We start from the raw sequence: 17,526 nt of genomic DNA on the forward strand, positions 1-17,526 counted from the left end.
GGGCGTTATATGAGGTTCTGCTGAAGAGCTTTAGAGGGACAAGGGAACAACAGCCAACCACAGGGCTGGTAGCACACTCCTGGTCAGACCAGGCACTGGGACACACAGGGTACAGACAGGGCACTGGCAGACACACAGGGTACAGACAGGGCACTGGCAGACACACAGGGTACAGACAGGGCACTGGCAGACACAAACTGAAACACATACAAGTGCACTACCTAACTGAATACGACCAATGGAACACCAGCATACCCCCTCCATACATCCTGTTGATGTGTTTGTGTTAGAATGCATGTCAGTAAGGTCGTTGCTGGTGAACTACAGCCTGGCACCATCAACTAGATCTGGACTTCTGGGAGGAAGGGCAAGGAAACCAACCAACAAAACATCTCAACTCCAACTTACTTAGTGACATACTGTCTACAGCAGCAACAAAAGGACAGGACAGTGTTGATATTGAAAGAACATTCTCTTATTCTGGAGAGTAGGTCCATTCTTTTTTATTTTTTTTATAACAGAACAGAGACCAAGAAGAGATAGATGCTCCACAAATGTACCAGTTAACAGCAAAAAAAATAACAAACCGTGACGACAACTCTGATTCTCCTTAATACAGCAAACAAAAGAAATATACATTATGTACATGGACACAGGGTCAAGCTGGGCCCACCCTCAGTGGCGCTTTATGCAGACATGCTTCATGGGCTCAGGGAGCGAGAGAGGACAAAGACAGGGAATAAAAGGATAAAGGAAGAGAGACAAAGATAAGGAGAGAGGGAGGAACTGGAAGAGAAAGAGGACATGGGGGAGTGACAGAACAGAAAGAGGATCGCAAATGTTAAGCTGGCATGATAGGAGAGGTTTGGAGCAGTGGTGAAGGCGATATTTTTTAACTGACATTTGTAAGTAAGTAAAACCAGGAAGTAAAAACCGGTAACTGAACCTAAAGAGGTGTAATAGGCAGAGTAGAGGTATGTTAAGAGTGTGTAAACTACATTAAGGAGGTATATCGAAGGATTCACTAGCCCTGCACCGCAAACATTGGTCAGAGTGCAAAGGTGACCCAGGAGCTGCAGGCAATGACATCTCACAGTACGTCAAGTGTGGAAGTGACCTATCCAGTAAGTGTTGATTGTGGTGATCAAGTGTTGGTCGTGCCAAAAACAAACACCATGGAGCGTAAAACAAGTTCATGATCAGATAATTATATGGATGCAAAATAAACAAACATTCAGTCAATACTAATATCTTCCCATTCAATTCAGACCCCGCTCCTTAAAAATAGATGAGTGACTTAGTGAGAGAAACTATGACCCTGTAGAATGGGCATTTGGTGACCAGGTGTAACACTGTTTGTGTGTGTGTGTGTTGGCAGGTATGAGAGATATAGTCCTTAGTTGGAGAGCTGGCAATTATACTCTTGCATATTATTCATGAACTCTTCATAATCTTGATCGACATTCATAACTCAATCTTTAAATCACCCCAAAACAACTCATATGTCAACGTTGAACTAGCTCGACGACTGAGGGGTGCAGCTTTTCTCTCTGTGTATTTTTTTTCTTCTTACGTCTGACTAAGAGGCAAGTTGAGTTTCACGCGGGTAACAGGCAAAATCCCAGTCAAACAAACACAAAGAACAGGAAGTACAACTGATGTACATAATCTGTTCTGTCAACCGTAGCATAAACCTCTAAACAGCCACACCACACGTTGCATTGAGTGGGACCCCACAGCGGCCCTCCCAAACCCCCCACATCACCTGACTGATCCTGGACTAGGAAGGGGTACGGGCGACGGGGAGAAAGATAACCTCATAGACACTGATCTAAGGCCAGTTAAACCTTTTCCCATCTTAAACTATCATCATCCTATAATCCCTTTGTAGTCATTTCTGTCCGTAGATCTGTGCTAAATCTTAGGGTGATCTCCATTGGTTGGGATGGGGAAAGGGGTGTGGTTGGTTGGGGGGGAGGGGGGGGGTGTTGGTACATCGCCCCTTACTGCCCCTCCTCTTCGCGCAGGAATTGAAAGACGGATGAGAAGTCCTTGTTAGCGTAGCCGCGGGCACACATGACGCGGTAGATCTGGTGTGCCAGCGAGCCCAGGGGGACGGGGGTCTTGGTGTTGGTGGCAGTGTTCTGGGCCAGACCCAGGTCCTACAAGAGAGACGGTGATAAGGAGGACATTATATGTGCACATACTTATAAATACAGTATGCACATTTGAAAAGAGAGAATGACATATATAATTTTTTTCAGGAAGAGAAGCATGAGAGATAAAGACAGAGATAGCGAACGAGAAAGGAGGTTGGAAGTCAGCAGGGTTAGGTGAAGGGACCAGACCTTTGCCATGAGCGTGGTGCCAAAGCCACCCTGGTAGTTGTTGCCCGAGGGTACTCCCTCCATGACGCCAGGCACCGGGTTGTAGGAGTCACTGGACCAACACCTGCCTGACGACATGTTGAGGATCTGAGCCAGCAGCTTGGGGTCCAAACCCAGTCTGACAGGAGGAGAGGAGAGGTCAGTGGAAAGAGATGAACTGGGCCGTATGTATTGGGGGGGGAGAGGGAAGAAAGAGAGTGAGCTAGAAAGGAAAGAGAGAGAACAGGAGATAGCGTGGTGTTGACCTATGCTGAACCCTGTGCCTGTGTCCAGGTCCATCCCTCAGAGTTAATGGCTAAGAGCTGGTAATACCGGCTAATGCAGTATTGATGTTTATCAGGACATCTATCCTTCATCATCCATCGTTCATGAAGAGAGGAGGACAAGTGGTTAAGGAGCACAGGGGGCCATAAACCTAGCTGACACACACACACACACACACACACACACACATGGCCACACACTCCCATACTCCCTCCCCCATCCCATTTCCATTCCATAGCAATCTGCTGCCAAAAGGACCAGATAACAAAAAAGAAAAAAAGGAGAGGAGAATAAATGAGAAGCGTACATTCAGATGAGCTCCCTGTCAGAGTGTCCGTGTTCTAGTAGCATTAATGAGGGCTGCGCCTTGAACGAGGTGTGTATCTGTCCATGTGTGCTATCGGATTCAAATCGGGATAGCGAGTACAAAACATGCAATTCCATCCAACACACCGACCCTGGTTCAGGGGCAGAACAAGCTGAGCACCGGCCAGCGCTCAGCCCAAGAGAGGGTGTGCCTGGAGCCTGTGTCTGTCCGTCTGTCTGCATGTCGCTGCTGCTGTATTAACAGTTTAAAGGGCAGTGTTAAGTTGACCACATCAAGCCCTGCCAGCCACAGACTGCTATAGCTTACAGGCCTGGAACTCTATTCTGCTCTCAATATGACTATTAAACCATCATGGGTCTTTAAGGCCAGAGGCCTCCCTGCCTCTGCCATCTCTCCCTCTCTCGTCCTCCATCTCTCCACCTGGCTCTCATTCTACCATTACTGCCACAAGGAGTTTATTAGCTGTCTACTAACTAATTAAGGCTGGGAATTACATTTACTCTCTTTGTCTCGGGTGCTTTCTCTCTCTCTCACACTCTCTCTCTCCCTCCCTCTCTCTCTCTCTCTCGTTTACAGACTGTTTTGGAAATGTGGGATAAGTGACAGTGTGTTTGCTTGTTTTTTTTTATGAAGTCTCACTCATGATGGCTTTTTCAGTTTGTCTGTATACTGCCCTGCCACCCGCCCTCCTATACACACACACACACATGCACGCACGCACCAACTCATCCGCCCCTCTTCCTCCTCCCCCTCTTCCTATGTGTTCCTGCTGGCCTAGCAGACACCTCCCTGTCTCAGGACTCAAGGGGACATATGTTTGACATCGTTCATCCCCCCTCCCTCCCCTCCCCATCACACACACACACACACACACACACACACACACACACACACACACACACACACACACACACACACACACACACACACACACACACACACACACACACACACACACACACACACACACACACACACACACACACACACACACACACACACACACACACACACACAGCCCCTCCCTGTGTTCTGGGTCAGCAGCTGAAAAGGTTACTGGCTGTGCTACAATAAAGCGCGTCCGAGCGCACAGATCATTTGTTATAGCGACCAGAGACGCTGACGGGAGCTGTTATCCTGTTTAATGATAAATCAATGAACCCGAGCTCCCTTTCCTATCACACACACACAGTTATTAGCTTCTGCGCCAGTGTTGCTCTTCGGCAGAGGTAATTTGCGTGGAGAAGAGGACACGTCACGCTTTAACAAGATTGACACGGAGGAAACCAAACGGAGACACTAACGTGTTGCGGAGCGATGCCATCACAGGGAAGAAAAGAAAACAGGAAAAAAACAGGGAGAAGACGGAGAGAAAGAGGGTGGAAAAGCAGAGGAGAGAGAGAGAGGCAGGGAGGGCGTGATGCGGAGTGATGTGGGACTGAAGCAGGTGGAGTTCATTTGGAGTGATATTAACTGTCTGTTTCATGACCACTGGGCCCAGCCTCTCCTCCCAGCCTGGAAGCCACGGGAGAGGAAGCGTGCTCCACATTTATGATTACATTAAACAGCTAACGAGCGCTCGCACACACACACATTCACGCACACGCATTTACCATTACATTTAAGAGGTAACAAGCGCGTTTATCACCCAACTTTAATCTTCATCTGGAACATATGCCTGCAATCTAATTCACAAAGCGGGGGGTAAAGTGTGTGTGTGTGTGTAGCCCTGGTCTGACCTTATATGGCACTCAACTCAGTGTTTCTCAGATCTGTGCGTTTATACAGTATAAGGGGTCTTGTGTGTTTGTGTAAATATGCCCATAACTAAATACATGGATATGAGCGTACAAGGTGAACCATAAGCTCTTAAGCTTAGTCTCTCTGCCTCCGTCTCTCTCCCTCAGTCTCTCCCTGGGTCTCTCCGCCTCCGCCCTTCATTTGCATCGTTAACATCAGGGCTAGCCTTGCCTGCAGCTGACTGAAAGCATACTGAAGTGACACCAAAGTGAGGTGAGAGGGAGAGAGAAGGAGGGGGGGGTGGACAGAAAAAATGGATGGGATAAAAATGGGATGAAATTGATAGAAAGGGAATCGAGGGAGGAGAGAAAAAGGGAATTAACTCAGAGAGAAAGAGAGAGAGGAGGTGTACGTGTGTGTGTGAGAGAGTGTGTGCGTCATTATAATTGTCATGCGGGGCCATTCCCTGCTCAAAGGGAACGTCATGCTCTGTCGGAGACGGCCAAGCTTCCATCTGAGATCAACAAATTAGCAGCATGGACAGGACAGGCAGCGTGTGTGTGTGAGCCTGTGTGTGTGTGTGTGAGCCTGTGTGTGTGTGTGTGAGCGTGTGTGTGTGTGTGAGCGTGTGTGTGTGTGTGAGCCTGTATGTGTGTGTGTGTGTGTGTGTGTGTATATGTGTGTGGAGGGGGGACAGGTATTGAGGAAAGGGCAGCTCTATCAGGCCCTACTACGGCATGATAAAATGTTATTGCCGTTTCCCTGTAAATTGGCTGGGAGCGCTCCGTCCTCCTCCTGTGCGTGTGCACGCTCGCTCCATTCTGCATAAGGCGCCCGGGCCGCAATGCAGCGTGGGAGATTTACGGGTGTCGGCTCTCTAAACGATGACTGTCTTTGTCAGTCCTCCTAATGAAGCCCCAGAGATGGAGCAGTCAGGAGGAGGGAAAACACACACAGACACCACGGCTCCAAACGATACGCTCAAGTCAGAGGACGACCGGCTGTAATTTGTACAACAGTACTGAACATAATATTAGGAATTTCAATGGCCACTATTTTTTGCTATTAACGGAGATGGAATGGAATACGATCTATGATATTGCTTCTAAATGTTGAGTGAGTGTGTGAGTGTGTGTGTGTGTGCGTGTAGCAGAAACACTGTGGCAGTGTGTAAATCTGTGTTGCTCCTGTAATGCCTCCATATTTCAGAGGCCTGGTGGGGGGATTTATGCCCGAACGCTCATGCCAATTTTCCCTCTCCGTCTCGGCACAGATAAATCAGCCGCACTAATACAGCTGCACTATGGACACACACACACACACAAACGCATCTACAAGCGCACACACTCTCTAAAGCTAACACAAAGCTACACAGAGCCGCACCCAAGAAGCTGCATGTTTCTTAAGATGTGGAATAAGCTAACTAAGCATCCTTGAATAATGAGCCGCATCCACATTACCAACAGCTACGCCAATATTGCTAAGGATGATGGGATGTGTAGTTCTCATGAAAGGATAAGAGTGACCGAACTCCATTCAACAGAGTCACTGTCTAGACTTCCAACATAAAAGGGATGAATTGTCTGAGAAGCATGCACGCAAAGACTGAGGTTTCGAGAAATACTCCATATACACAGCTCGGTCTGAACCCCATTAGACAGTGGTGCCTGATGGGACGTGTAGTTTTTGACTAATGTTCATTGGCAGGGTAGGACTTGGCCCCACTGAGAGCTCAATCAGGGGATGTAAATGAGAGTCTCCGCCCCCTCATCCGTCTCACTCCACCAATGACAGGTCTGCAAGGGGGCTGGGCTGACCCCTCTACACCCCTCCCAGCCCAAATCACTCCCCACACAAACAAACACACACCAAGTGTACCTGATGCCAAGGTTCATGGTCTCAGCGGTTCCGATCATCCCGATTGCTAGCAGCATGTTGTTGCAGATCTTGGCTGCCTGGAGGACAGAGGACACTGACGGTCACATGTCTCACACACATGTTCAATGGTATGTGTGTCCAGAGGACCATCCTTTGCTTCCCCTTGTTGACCTGAGTGTTCCTTCTATGGGAGGCCAGATACCAGAACGTCTGGATGTGGACTCATACATGGTGAGACAGAGAGTAGGCACACGGTGTGTGTGTGTGTGTGTGTGGTCATACCTGTCCGGTGCCGACCTGGCCACAGTACACCACATTGGCTCCCATGCAGGTGAGGAGCTCCTGGGCAGCTTGGTACTCCTCCTCCAGCCCCCCCACCATGAAGGTCAGCTTGGCCAGGCTGGCAGCTCCTACACCTGCACACACACACACACACACACACACACACACACACATGCAAACAGTGTTATTCTTCCGTGAACACAGATTAATGGATAGCAGGGTAGGGATTGACTGAATACCACTAGTATCCTGAAATAACAGAAAGCATATCTTCCCAACTATGAACTTCTCCAAAACGCTGGAACAGCCATCACAGAACCTAGCTATGGGTATGAGTGTGTGTGTGTACACACTATGGTGGGACAGCAGTGTTTAGGAGAGGGGGCATTCAAAAGACTGGGGTGTCTTTAAAAGCCGATTGTTCCTATCATGGTCCACACGACCCCCAAGGGAGAGTTTGCTATTGTCCTCACTCACACAGGCCAACAGCTGTGCCTGGGGCCACACCCCCCCCCCCTCTCCACACACACACACACACACACACCCCATGGGGGTATTGGTGACAGGCTTGAGGGGTAATTAACTTTACACTTTATCATGTTCAATTAGGCATCCCTCCCATTGCCCGATGGCTTAAGGAGCGTGCCGTGTTTTAGCAGGGATCTCCACGCCCCCCTGAAGGGGTGCTGACGGACCCTGATGGAGCAGATAGATGGCCGACTACGTGCCCGATTAGCGGAGAAATAAAACGGTTAAGAAGAAAACGGGGTTGGGGCCACTTGTGCCCAAATCTCATCTGCCACGGTCCCACCCTCTTAACGCACCATCGATTAACCCTAAACATTAACACACCTTCAGAAACACACAGTGAGAAACACACACAGGCCATAACAGATATACACACTGACTAAACAGACCCATTGTTAGAGGCACAAGTAAATATTTTATCGGACACTTCACACAAATGGTAACTGTATCTGTAAAGGGTACCAGTTTAAGATGGAGCTGAATGTATGCATCCTCTCTTGTACCTCAGTGGGTCCAGTAGTATCTGGGGACAGTGATGCGACACATGGGGCACCTCATGCTGACCAACGTAGTGGGCTTCAGTAAAGGTCACCCATTTGTGTGTAAAAGATCAGAGTGAGCACACAGCTCTTTGTCTGTCTGTGTGTTGTTTGTGTATGTTGTTTGTGTGTCTGCTCTTCAGGGTGCTGTGTAGCTCTAATGAAAGGCAGCTTTATGGTGAAGGCCTAATAATGTTGCTGTTAATAATTAAACAGGGATTAGCAGAGAGCGAGAAGGAGAGAGAGCGAGAGAGAGATGAGCTGAACTACAGAACAGGAGAGGATCTACTGTACCTCGCTGTGGTCCAGAAGCATATGAATATATACATCAGCCCCTCTCTCCCCTTCTCTCTTCTCCCTAATTAGCTGCTGCTGTCAGTGTGTGATGCCGCAGTGCGTCCATGTCTGTTTCTACGTGTGTGTGCGCGTGTGCGTGTGTGTGTGTATGTGCTGAGCTGTCGTTGCATCATTAGGGCCACATAATCAACCCAAACTCCACACTGCAGCAGCTGCCTGTGGACCACAGTGACACACGGGACACATGCGCTTAACAGACACACAGATCATGTATACATATGGTCAACACACACACGCGCACGCACACAACCCACACGCACACACCCCCACACGCACGCCCCCACACGCACGCCCCCACACGCACGCCCCCACACGCACGCCCCCACACGCACGCCCCCACACACACACACACACACACACACACACACACACACACACACACACACACACACACACACACACACACACACACACACACACACACACACACACACACACACACACACACACACACACACACACACACACACGGTCTAAGAGGAAAGAAAAGAAGGGATATACTACAGAGAAATGCATCCTGCTCTCTCCAACAGACGCACACACACACTTTGTACAGCTGACACGACCAAAGTTGTGTGACAACCGTGCTGGTTCATTAGTGGAGATCCCCGTGAGCTGGATCACTAAAGAGGAGATTATTGATAACACAGCCAACATGCTGATCAATACACATCTCTACACTCAGACAAAGAGAGAGATAAGGAGAAAGGGAGAGTTAGAGATAGAAAGAAAAGCAAGAGAATGGGACTGGGAGAGGGAAAGAGAGAAGGAAAAAGAAAGACCCGCTCTCTACACCCCGCTCTCTCCCCTTCTCTCTCTCCCTCCCTCTCTCAAATTAACTAATCACCCATAATATGCGCTTATGATCTGTAGTGGATTTCTATAAGCAGAGACAGGAAATGATGGAAGATCACCGCTGTGCAGGAAGAACAACACGTCATTAGCATAACACAGGGGGAGTGTGTGAGTGTGTCTGTGTGAGTGTGTCTGTGTGTGTGTGTGTGTCTGTGCGTGTGTGTGCGGGGGAGGACGAGGAGGGGGCGTGCTGTGCTCCGGACGGTCCTGTCAGAAGACAGATTCGACCAGAATTCTAATGAGTCTCCGGAGCGCTGGGAGCACCAGCTCATCCATCCCGACTGGGCCGACACCACCGGGTCGTTAACGCGGCGTTACCGCGCGTCGCCCCCTAGGGGAGGGACAGGGACCCATGCAGGCAGGGGGACAGGGAGGGGGGAATCAAACCTGTGTGCTCTGTAGGTGGGTGAGAGATGGAGAGGGAGTGGAGGAGCTGGCACGTTTCAACACATGTAATTGTCGTAGAGCAGGTATACGTCTATGCAGATCCTACACGAGACAATACCATCTCTACACAACAGGGGGGAGGGATGGAAAAAGGAAGAGAGAGAGAGAGAGACCCGACCGAGCTGGGGGGGGAGGGAGAAGCAAGGGATGGAGAAGATGGCAGCAGAAAAAATATATATATTGCAACTCTGGTCTCCTTGTCTCCTTTGGGGAACGATTCCCTTGGGAAACGGCAGGCTCCTTCTCATCTGCATCCAGGGACACGTTATGGTTGGCTACCACACAGTCCTGAGGCACAGTACCACCAGTCTGACCACGGTTCAACCACGCTTGGACCACGCTGAACTGGCATGAGGGTTAATGAACAGCGCCACCATTTTAGGGCCCAGAGAATCGGGAGCAGAGCCAGGGACAATTCTCCAATTGAACATGGTACACCGTCATTGTGTGTGCGCGAATATGCCGACGTGTTGGGTATTACTGCTTTCAGCACTAAGCTTTGATGAAGATACAAAAAAGAAAAATACAACTGAGAAAAGCATGAGCATACAGGAGTTAGGTGGTGTGTTTGCCTATGGGGGGGGGGAGATCTGATGGAGCTATATGGTTTCTGTCCCCTTGTAACAAGCACAAAATTAATTAGCACTTTTTTCATTACAGTCAAATAATCAAGCGAAGCGATTCATTATGGCGCTGTCGTCCTTTTAACTTCAGTCCATTTAGAAGCGGTCTGTGTGCACGTGTTCGTGTGGTTGTGTGGCTGTGTTAGCGTGTGTGTGTGTGTGCGTGCGCGAGGACGGCAGACAGGTGCGGAGCCCGAGCTGGCCGCCTCAGAGACGTCAGGCGCTGCTTCTGAGGACGTCTCCCTGGGTTACGAGGCCCGTGTGAAGCAGCAGCCACTTTTATTGGTGGTGGCTTTAAATGAAACTACATTTGTGAATATGAGGCTGAACAAACACACCACACACACACACACACACAAACAAACACACACGGGAGGCAGTTCCCACGCCTTAGTAGGGAATGATCCAGTTGACGATGTGCTTCAGCACAGCTCTGTTCCCTTGGATTGTCCATAAAAAGAAACCCTTCAACAGAAACTCCAGGACTAGGCCGATCTCTTAATATTAGTATCCATACATGATTACAGAGTACTTGTTAAGTTAATATCCCTTTACTTAAAGCACACGTTGTTTACACACACATAGATACTTTCAAAAGAGCCAGTGTTTTGTGTACCTGTACATGAGGGGTTGTATTGAAGTATATACTGACTACAGATCAAACAGGTTACCCGGAGCTCACTGGAAGTGACCGACTCCTTCCTGAGAGAAAAGACCATGCGGTGAGTGGGACTCTGCACGGTTCGACCTGAATCTTAACCGAGACTGAATGTTTACAGCCAACTCCCATACGTGGCCAGGCACTAGAATGACATGGAGATATTTTCTCAAACAAATTAAAAACCCCAAACAAGCTTCGTAAAAGCCTGACGGATATCAAGTGAAAACAAAATGAAATGCTGAGGGGAGAGAGCGTTTACCCAAATCACTCACACTGGCACATAAAAAAACAGCACTTTCAACAGTTTGTCTGCCAGTTTCACTAATGCCTCTCCTTTATGTTAAAAACAGAGTCTTTATCTGAGGAGTTTATGAGCGTGGGCCATGAGAACCTTTTTGCGCACACACAGAAACACCAGAAAACCCATGAGAAAAAATGACTGCCAAGCGTCGAGTGTTACAGAAAGAGAATTGTCTATAACTATACTAAAATACTTGCTAATCTCGGTCAATATCCTAGTCACAAACATGCCAATCCCCCCTTCACCCCCCAGTGACCACAGCCCTGATCCACATCATTATTATATCCTGATAGTCATGGTGGTACTGGTCAGACGCTGGAGAGATCCACAGGGGAGTGTGGTCAACGGCCAGAACACAGAGAGGGAGACAGACATCCACAATCAATCCCCGCTGCTCTGAAGAAAAACGTGTTAATGAGTGACTTCACACACACACACACACACACACAAACACAGTGAGTCCGACATATCTGAGATGAGTGACATGCTGGGTTGCTTTGAGAGCATTTGATGGACAGAGAGCCTTATAAGCAAGACTGGTGCATCAACCAGCTGACATTTACACCCCATACAAGCGCACACAGGCACCCAGGCAGTCAGTCAGTGGGCCAGTTCCCCAGCTGCTGTGGGTCTGCTCCCATCTGGGGATCAGACTAGACCACCACCCCCCTTCACATCACACCCTGGCCCTCTCAGACCCCCGTTCCCCTGGTTCTCCCTTCACATCACACCCTGGCCCTCTCAGACCCCCGTTCCCCTGGTTCTCCCCAAATCCCTTTTCTACAGTATACAATATAGTTACCCCCCCCCCCCCCATTTTCCTGTCTGATTCCCTCCCCAACTGTCCCTCTCTCTCTATCCCAACTGTGACTCACCACCACTCCCCCATCGCTCCCCCCACCCCCCATCCTCCCCCCCACTTGTCAGGGGACCCCTCAGTAAAGTGCTTGTTATGCTAATCTACTCAGTCTCTCTAATGCTGGTTAGTCATCAACACTGACAGCAGGCCAGGCCTTCTCCCCCTCTGTGTTCCTCCTTTTCACTCTCACTCGTCCTGCTCGCTCCTTTCCCCTCTCCATCTTCTTCTGTCCATCTTCTTCTCCCTCCTCCTCTCTCCCTCTACATACTCTCTCCCTTCTCCTCCTCCTGTCTTACTCTCTCCCTTCTCCTTCCCTATCCTCTCATTTCCCTATTCCCCTCTCATTCCTAACCCTTACTCCCCCTGGTAGCCTAAAGCTACTGTGTTGTTTGAGATAACTTATGAAGGGCTGCATTGGACTGGATAGAGGGTCACTCTCCACAAAGCCGCACACCAGCACCTGAAACATTACACAGACAGACATTTACTGTTCACATAATGGTCGTGGACGAATCCTAACGTCAACATTCAATTCCAGAAATTATTATACAGCTGGTGGCTCAGTCGATACATGTGCACTCTCTCACACTCACTCGCTCCCACGGTCCTAACAGAGTTTGTGCAGTTCTGTCACACACACACTTTCTCTCCCAAACACTGATATCCCAATTCCCAGTGTAGGGAAACAATACAAGCTTTAGATTTTTATTTTAAAACCCTTCAAAAGTCATCGTCCGTTTAGCGATGTGGCGGCGTACCACCGGCTAAGACATGCAGACGCAGGCATGCTGGGTAATTACTGCTAACGATTCCGGCGCTTGTTAGCCAGAGCTCCTATTTCTGCCATTGCCGTGCCAACACCCCAAAGGGCGTGACGTCAGAGAGCGTTTTGTTGTGGGTCTAGTTTGCATGTGGACACTTTTAACGACACCAGACAGTGGTACAAGAGTGTGTGTGTGTGTGAGTGTGTAAGAGAGGGAATGAAAGTGTGTATGAGCAGGAAGTGTGTGTGTATGGCTTTGAGGGGGTGCACGCACTGTAAGTTGCTTGTTGACAGTGTGTGTCTGTTTGTGTGTGTGTGTGTGTGCCAGAACAAAGCTGGGTCAGGCAGGGTTAGGCCAGGCAACTGGTCAGTGAATGAGAGAGAGACACCAATAATGGTAAAGAGAGAGAGGGAACGAGGGATGAGGTTTCTTTTGATTGTCGTTTTTTAACAGGGTTATTATTCTTCGTCTCAGACCCCAGGGGCGCCTGCCAAACCCCTAGTGACGCACACGAGGTGGACGCCACTAGCGTCCACACACAAACTCTCACATTATAAATATAAACTACCTCACTCCAGACAGAATCATTTTTATATCAAAAGAAAATCTAAATTTAAAAACAATAGAAACCCTAAAATCCTAAGATGAAAGTGTGTGTGTGTGTGTGTGAGAGGAGGGGAGACAATTAAGAGTGTCCATATATGTGTGTGTGTCGATGTATGTCCTACTATCCTTGTGTGAAAACATTGATGAAGATGTGTCTGAAGAAACGATGACAGAGCAAACCATCCCCACCTCCTTGTTTGCTTATGTTGGTTTATGCATCTGATCGCAAAGGGTCCACATGCTTTTCGCTTCCTTGCTCACACAAACGCGTACACACACACGCGTACACACACACACACACCTCTGTATGGTTCTCTATGGTTCCTCATTTGGATAGGGTGCCATCTCCTGGCCAAAACACAGCATGCAAATTCCCCTCCCGCGCGCACACACACACACACACACACACACACTCACTATGTGAGGTGTGTGGCAACTTGTCCAAGTTATGGATGAGGCCGTCTGTCAAACATTTCCACCTTGGTTCACCATTCAGATGAACCACATTTAACATCAAGGATGTTGGAAGTGAAGAAGACAGAACAGGAAAGAGTTAGAGGAACGTAAAGAGAGGTCTAGGTGCCATAACCACAGGGTTGACCCCCAGTTCACCCTTGGCCCACTCCTCCAGACCTCTCTATTCCCAAGTTCAGTTTATCCTCACCAGAATAATCTCATCCCCAGTCTTGGGGGTTAGACAAGGGCCGTGTGTGTGTGTACCTGAGGGGGTAGTATGGTGGACTGGATTGTTTGTGTGTGTGGATATTTGGAGGAGGGGTTGTTGAGAATATGGGCGTCTACAGGGCCCATGCCAGAGGAAGCAGGTAAATCATTGTCCATCTCAGGACAGTAAAACAGGCTTAGCTAAGAGCCACGAGAGAGAAAGCCTTCACACAGCACTGCACACTAACTACAGGCCACCACACAGTATGTAAACACAGGCTGGCTGGTAAGTGTGTATGGTGTATGGTGTGTGGTGTGTGTGTGTGTGTAAAGGAGTAAAATAGTTGGGAAACATTCACAAGGATCTGATCTCGCCGACTACAGCTCGTCGGCCTTGGAGACGCCAGCCAGTAAACATGGTGTGTTTACGTATAGTGCGTGTATGCATACATTTATGGGTCTTCCTTTTTTGCAAGTGTAAGAAGGAATGTGTTGCAGCATTGCCAGCATAATGCAAGTGTGTGTGTGTGCATCCGGAGGTTGGTCTGGCTGGTTTGAGATGGAGTTTTACAGCTGTGTGTCTCCCCTCTCTTATCTCTCCCCACCCCCAGGACTGCATGCCATGTGGGGCAGCTTCTTTCTCATTTATGTCTCTTTATCTACATGAAAGGCACGGATATGGGACACCCGCCATTACGGCTCCATCAACATCAAAAGCCCTGACACAGGATTCCCCATTGCGGCTCAAGCCATTAGGAGACGGCTGGACCTGTGCACTGTCAGGGAGCTCTGAGACAGACATAATGAGGACTTAAAACCTTAACCTTGCCTTTAAGGCCTTTAGTCTGAAGCAGCAATAAAACACAGGGCCTATGTCGTCGAGCAAACTTACTGGCTAGTCCACTCCATAGCAACAACATGTCCTACTAACCCCTATTCAATATCCAATACAAGAACATATCAGAAAACAAACAGCACCTAGCATGCTTCTTTAAAGCGTAGTCATGGACATTGTTGGGCAGTCTTCTTCACCAAAATGATCAGTATTCTAACACCAATAACATGTCATTTTTTAACTGAACTATAGCCTGCATGTAATAAACAATAAAAACATAAAGCCATAAATTATTTATAGATACTGTACATAGAGACGTGTTTATATTTAGAGCTACAGGACATGGTTTACATTGCTGCTCGTGTGTCTGGGTCTGTTCAGATGAACACTTCCCAGAACACAAGAGGAAGTGAGGGGAAAAAAGAGACAAAAGACAGAATCTTCTATTTGAAATGTTTTCCAACAGGTAGTTAGAGAGATGTTTCAGTGTGGATTTTTCCCGCTATCATGGTTCTACATGAACCGAGTTCCTCCACAAACAGAGAAGAATGATCTCCTCCTTAGAGGACTGGAAACAAGGCCATTTTATTGGGAGCCCAGTCGGAGTCCTGCCCTGACGATGTGGTGATGTTTTCTTTGCTTACCTCCCGACACGGGGGCGTCCATGAACACCGCGCCCATCTTCTCAGCGGCGAGGGCCATCTCCCTGGAGACGGCGGGGTCAATGGTGGAGGAGTCGATCAGCAGCGTTCCCTTCTTCACCTTCCTGAGGACGAGGAGGGGAAATGCGCACATCACAGATCCAGCAGCACCAAGAAGAACGGTGGTCAAAGTCGGCGTGTGGGTAGAACAGAGGAAGCCCAACACGTGACGACACGACTGCGTGGTCCCTCAAGCCAATCACCGTCATCAGTGACTGTTTTTTTTTTAAGCCAGCGTCTGGAGGGATTCCATCCAGATGAGGACAGGGACCTGAAGAGAGTGGACAGAGAGGGAGAGATGCCTACTTGAGGATGCCGTTGGGGCCGGTGTAGACCTCTATGACATTGGGACTGGAGGGAAGCATGGTGATGATCCTGTCAGCCTTGTCGGCCACCTCTGCTGGGGCATCCAGGATCTGAAATATTAGGAGGGGGCAGGAGATGGAAGAGAAAGGAGTGATAAACAACAACAACAACAGACATTGAGAAACATGTTTGGAAAACGAGCAGAGATGGCAACAATAAACACACATACAGAAAAGCCAAGACATCGATAGCCATTCTGTACTGTTTACTACCTGTGCGCCCATGTCTTGCAGCTCCTTGCAGGACCCTGGGAAAACGTCGGTGGCGATGACAGGGTAGCCGTGCTTCAGAAGGTTCCTGGCCATGGGAGTTCCCATGTTCCCCAGGCCGATGAAGCCTACCGGAGTCTTAGAGGCCATTGACCTGTTTGCCACTTGAGAGGAAAGAGGAAGAATTTTAGGTGCCAAGTCAGATCTACAATGTTTTTTTTATTGTACAATTTCATAAAAATAGACTTGGGGACTTTATTGTTGCAGTGTGACCACGACACACACCAACAACCTTGCACCCCTGTTAACACAGCCTTGACAATGGAACGTTCTTTTTCTATGTTCTTCTGACTGTGCCGTTGGTCAGGATTCCCAGTAGGTCATCATATTATCATGCTTCCATGCCCACCACATTCTGATGAGCTGATAGCAGGCCTGACTAGCGGTGCATACTAATTTTAGTCTGAGCCGGTTTAACTGAAATCTGTACTCCCCTGAAGCCTGAACACTCAGGCGATCTTTGGACGCGGAGATATTATGTAAAAGCTGTACACAACTGCTTTCACTCAGTTACACAGCATGCTCTTTTCGTGTAGGTTTCATCATAGGCATGTCAGGTTATGCAGTTGTGAGACTGGTTGTAATTATTATGTGATTTAAAGGGATCTTAGTATCTTAGCAATCAATGTGGAAAACTAAGTTAGAGTAAGAACAACAGTTATGTTTATCTACATGAAATCTGACTTACAATAAATGCATAAGCCAATAGGGAATTGCAAACTACTGATTTGAGGCATGGCCAGCTAAGGGAATCCAATTGTTGGCTAAATGCATTGTCAAACTCTATTAGCAAGATGCAATTAGTTCACTGCCAATGCTCGAATCTCATTTGCGTCAGATGAATACCACATTGTCTTCAGCTAATGCATTAAAGAAATACGCAGTTGGTGGTCGACAAAGATTTTTTTCAGACAGTATTGCCATTATCTTCAGACAAGGCTATGCTAGGCAACGTTAGCTTAAGGAAAGCAGGTTGATATTTCGAATGCCTTTATCCCGTGTTGTTGCAAACATTAGGCACACTAATCAATGGAGTATGGACAAATGAGACTATACTTTACCGAGCACCAGGTCGACATGTTTATTGCACCTTTGCAATAAATTCCGAGACCCTCTAAACAAGGCGGCCATGCTTCTTTCCCCTTGACCTCGGCGTTCAGTGACAGCAGCTGTCAAGACAGGAAGTAAAGGGGAGGTGGTTAGGAGTTACGATTATTTGAGCCAATCCTAACTATCCACCGAGTGTTGTATCCAATGGAAATCGTATAAAGGC

The 17,526-nt window shown here is 48.3% G+C and overlaps 1 protein-coding gene across 1 annotated transcript; it reads right to left on the bottom strand.

Annotated features, from left to right (window-relative positions):
* Positions 1-487: 487 nt before the first annotated feature.
* On the bottom strand, positions 488-17,422 carry LOC124466964 (3-hydroxyisobutyrate dehydrogenase, mitochondrial-like). The gene is made up of 8 exons (XM_047018963.1): positions 17,315-17,422; positions 16,197-16,357; positions 15,925-16,034; positions 15,562-15,683; positions 6,880-7,013; positions 6,598-6,674; positions 2,349-2,505; positions 488-2,162 (listed from the first exon to the last, which is right to left on the bottom strand). Exons 1-8 carry the CDS (start codon positions 17,382-17,384, stop codon positions 2,004-2,006), a joined length of 990 nt encoding a protein of 329 aa, XP_046874919.1. The 5' UTR covers positions 17,385-17,422; the 3' UTR covers positions 488-2,003.
* Positions 17,423-17,526: the final 104 nt, after the last annotated feature.

This window comes from Hypomesus transpacificus, chromosome 4 (genome assembly GCF_021917145.1).
Source record: "Hypomesus transpacificus isolate Combined female chromosome 4, fHypTra1, whole genome shotgun sequence".
Taxonomy (NCBI): Eukaryota; Metazoa; Chordata; class Actinopteri; order Osmeriformes; family Osmeridae; genus Hypomesus; species Hypomesus transpacificus.

Coding starts and splice junctions, on each gene's coding strand:
- LOC124466964 (XM_047018963.1), bottom strand. CDS start 17,384: ATGGCCGCCTTGTTTAGAGGGTCTCGGAATTTATTGCAAAGGTGCAAT. Junction 16,358..17,314: donor ACATGTCGACCTGGTGCTCG/GTAAAGTATAGT, acceptor TTTCCTCTCAAG/TGGCAAACAGGTCAATGGCC. Junction 7,014..15,561: donor GGACGCCCCCGTGTCGGGAG/GTAAGCAAAGAA, acceptor GTGTGTGTGCAG/GTGTAGGAGCTGCCAGCCTG.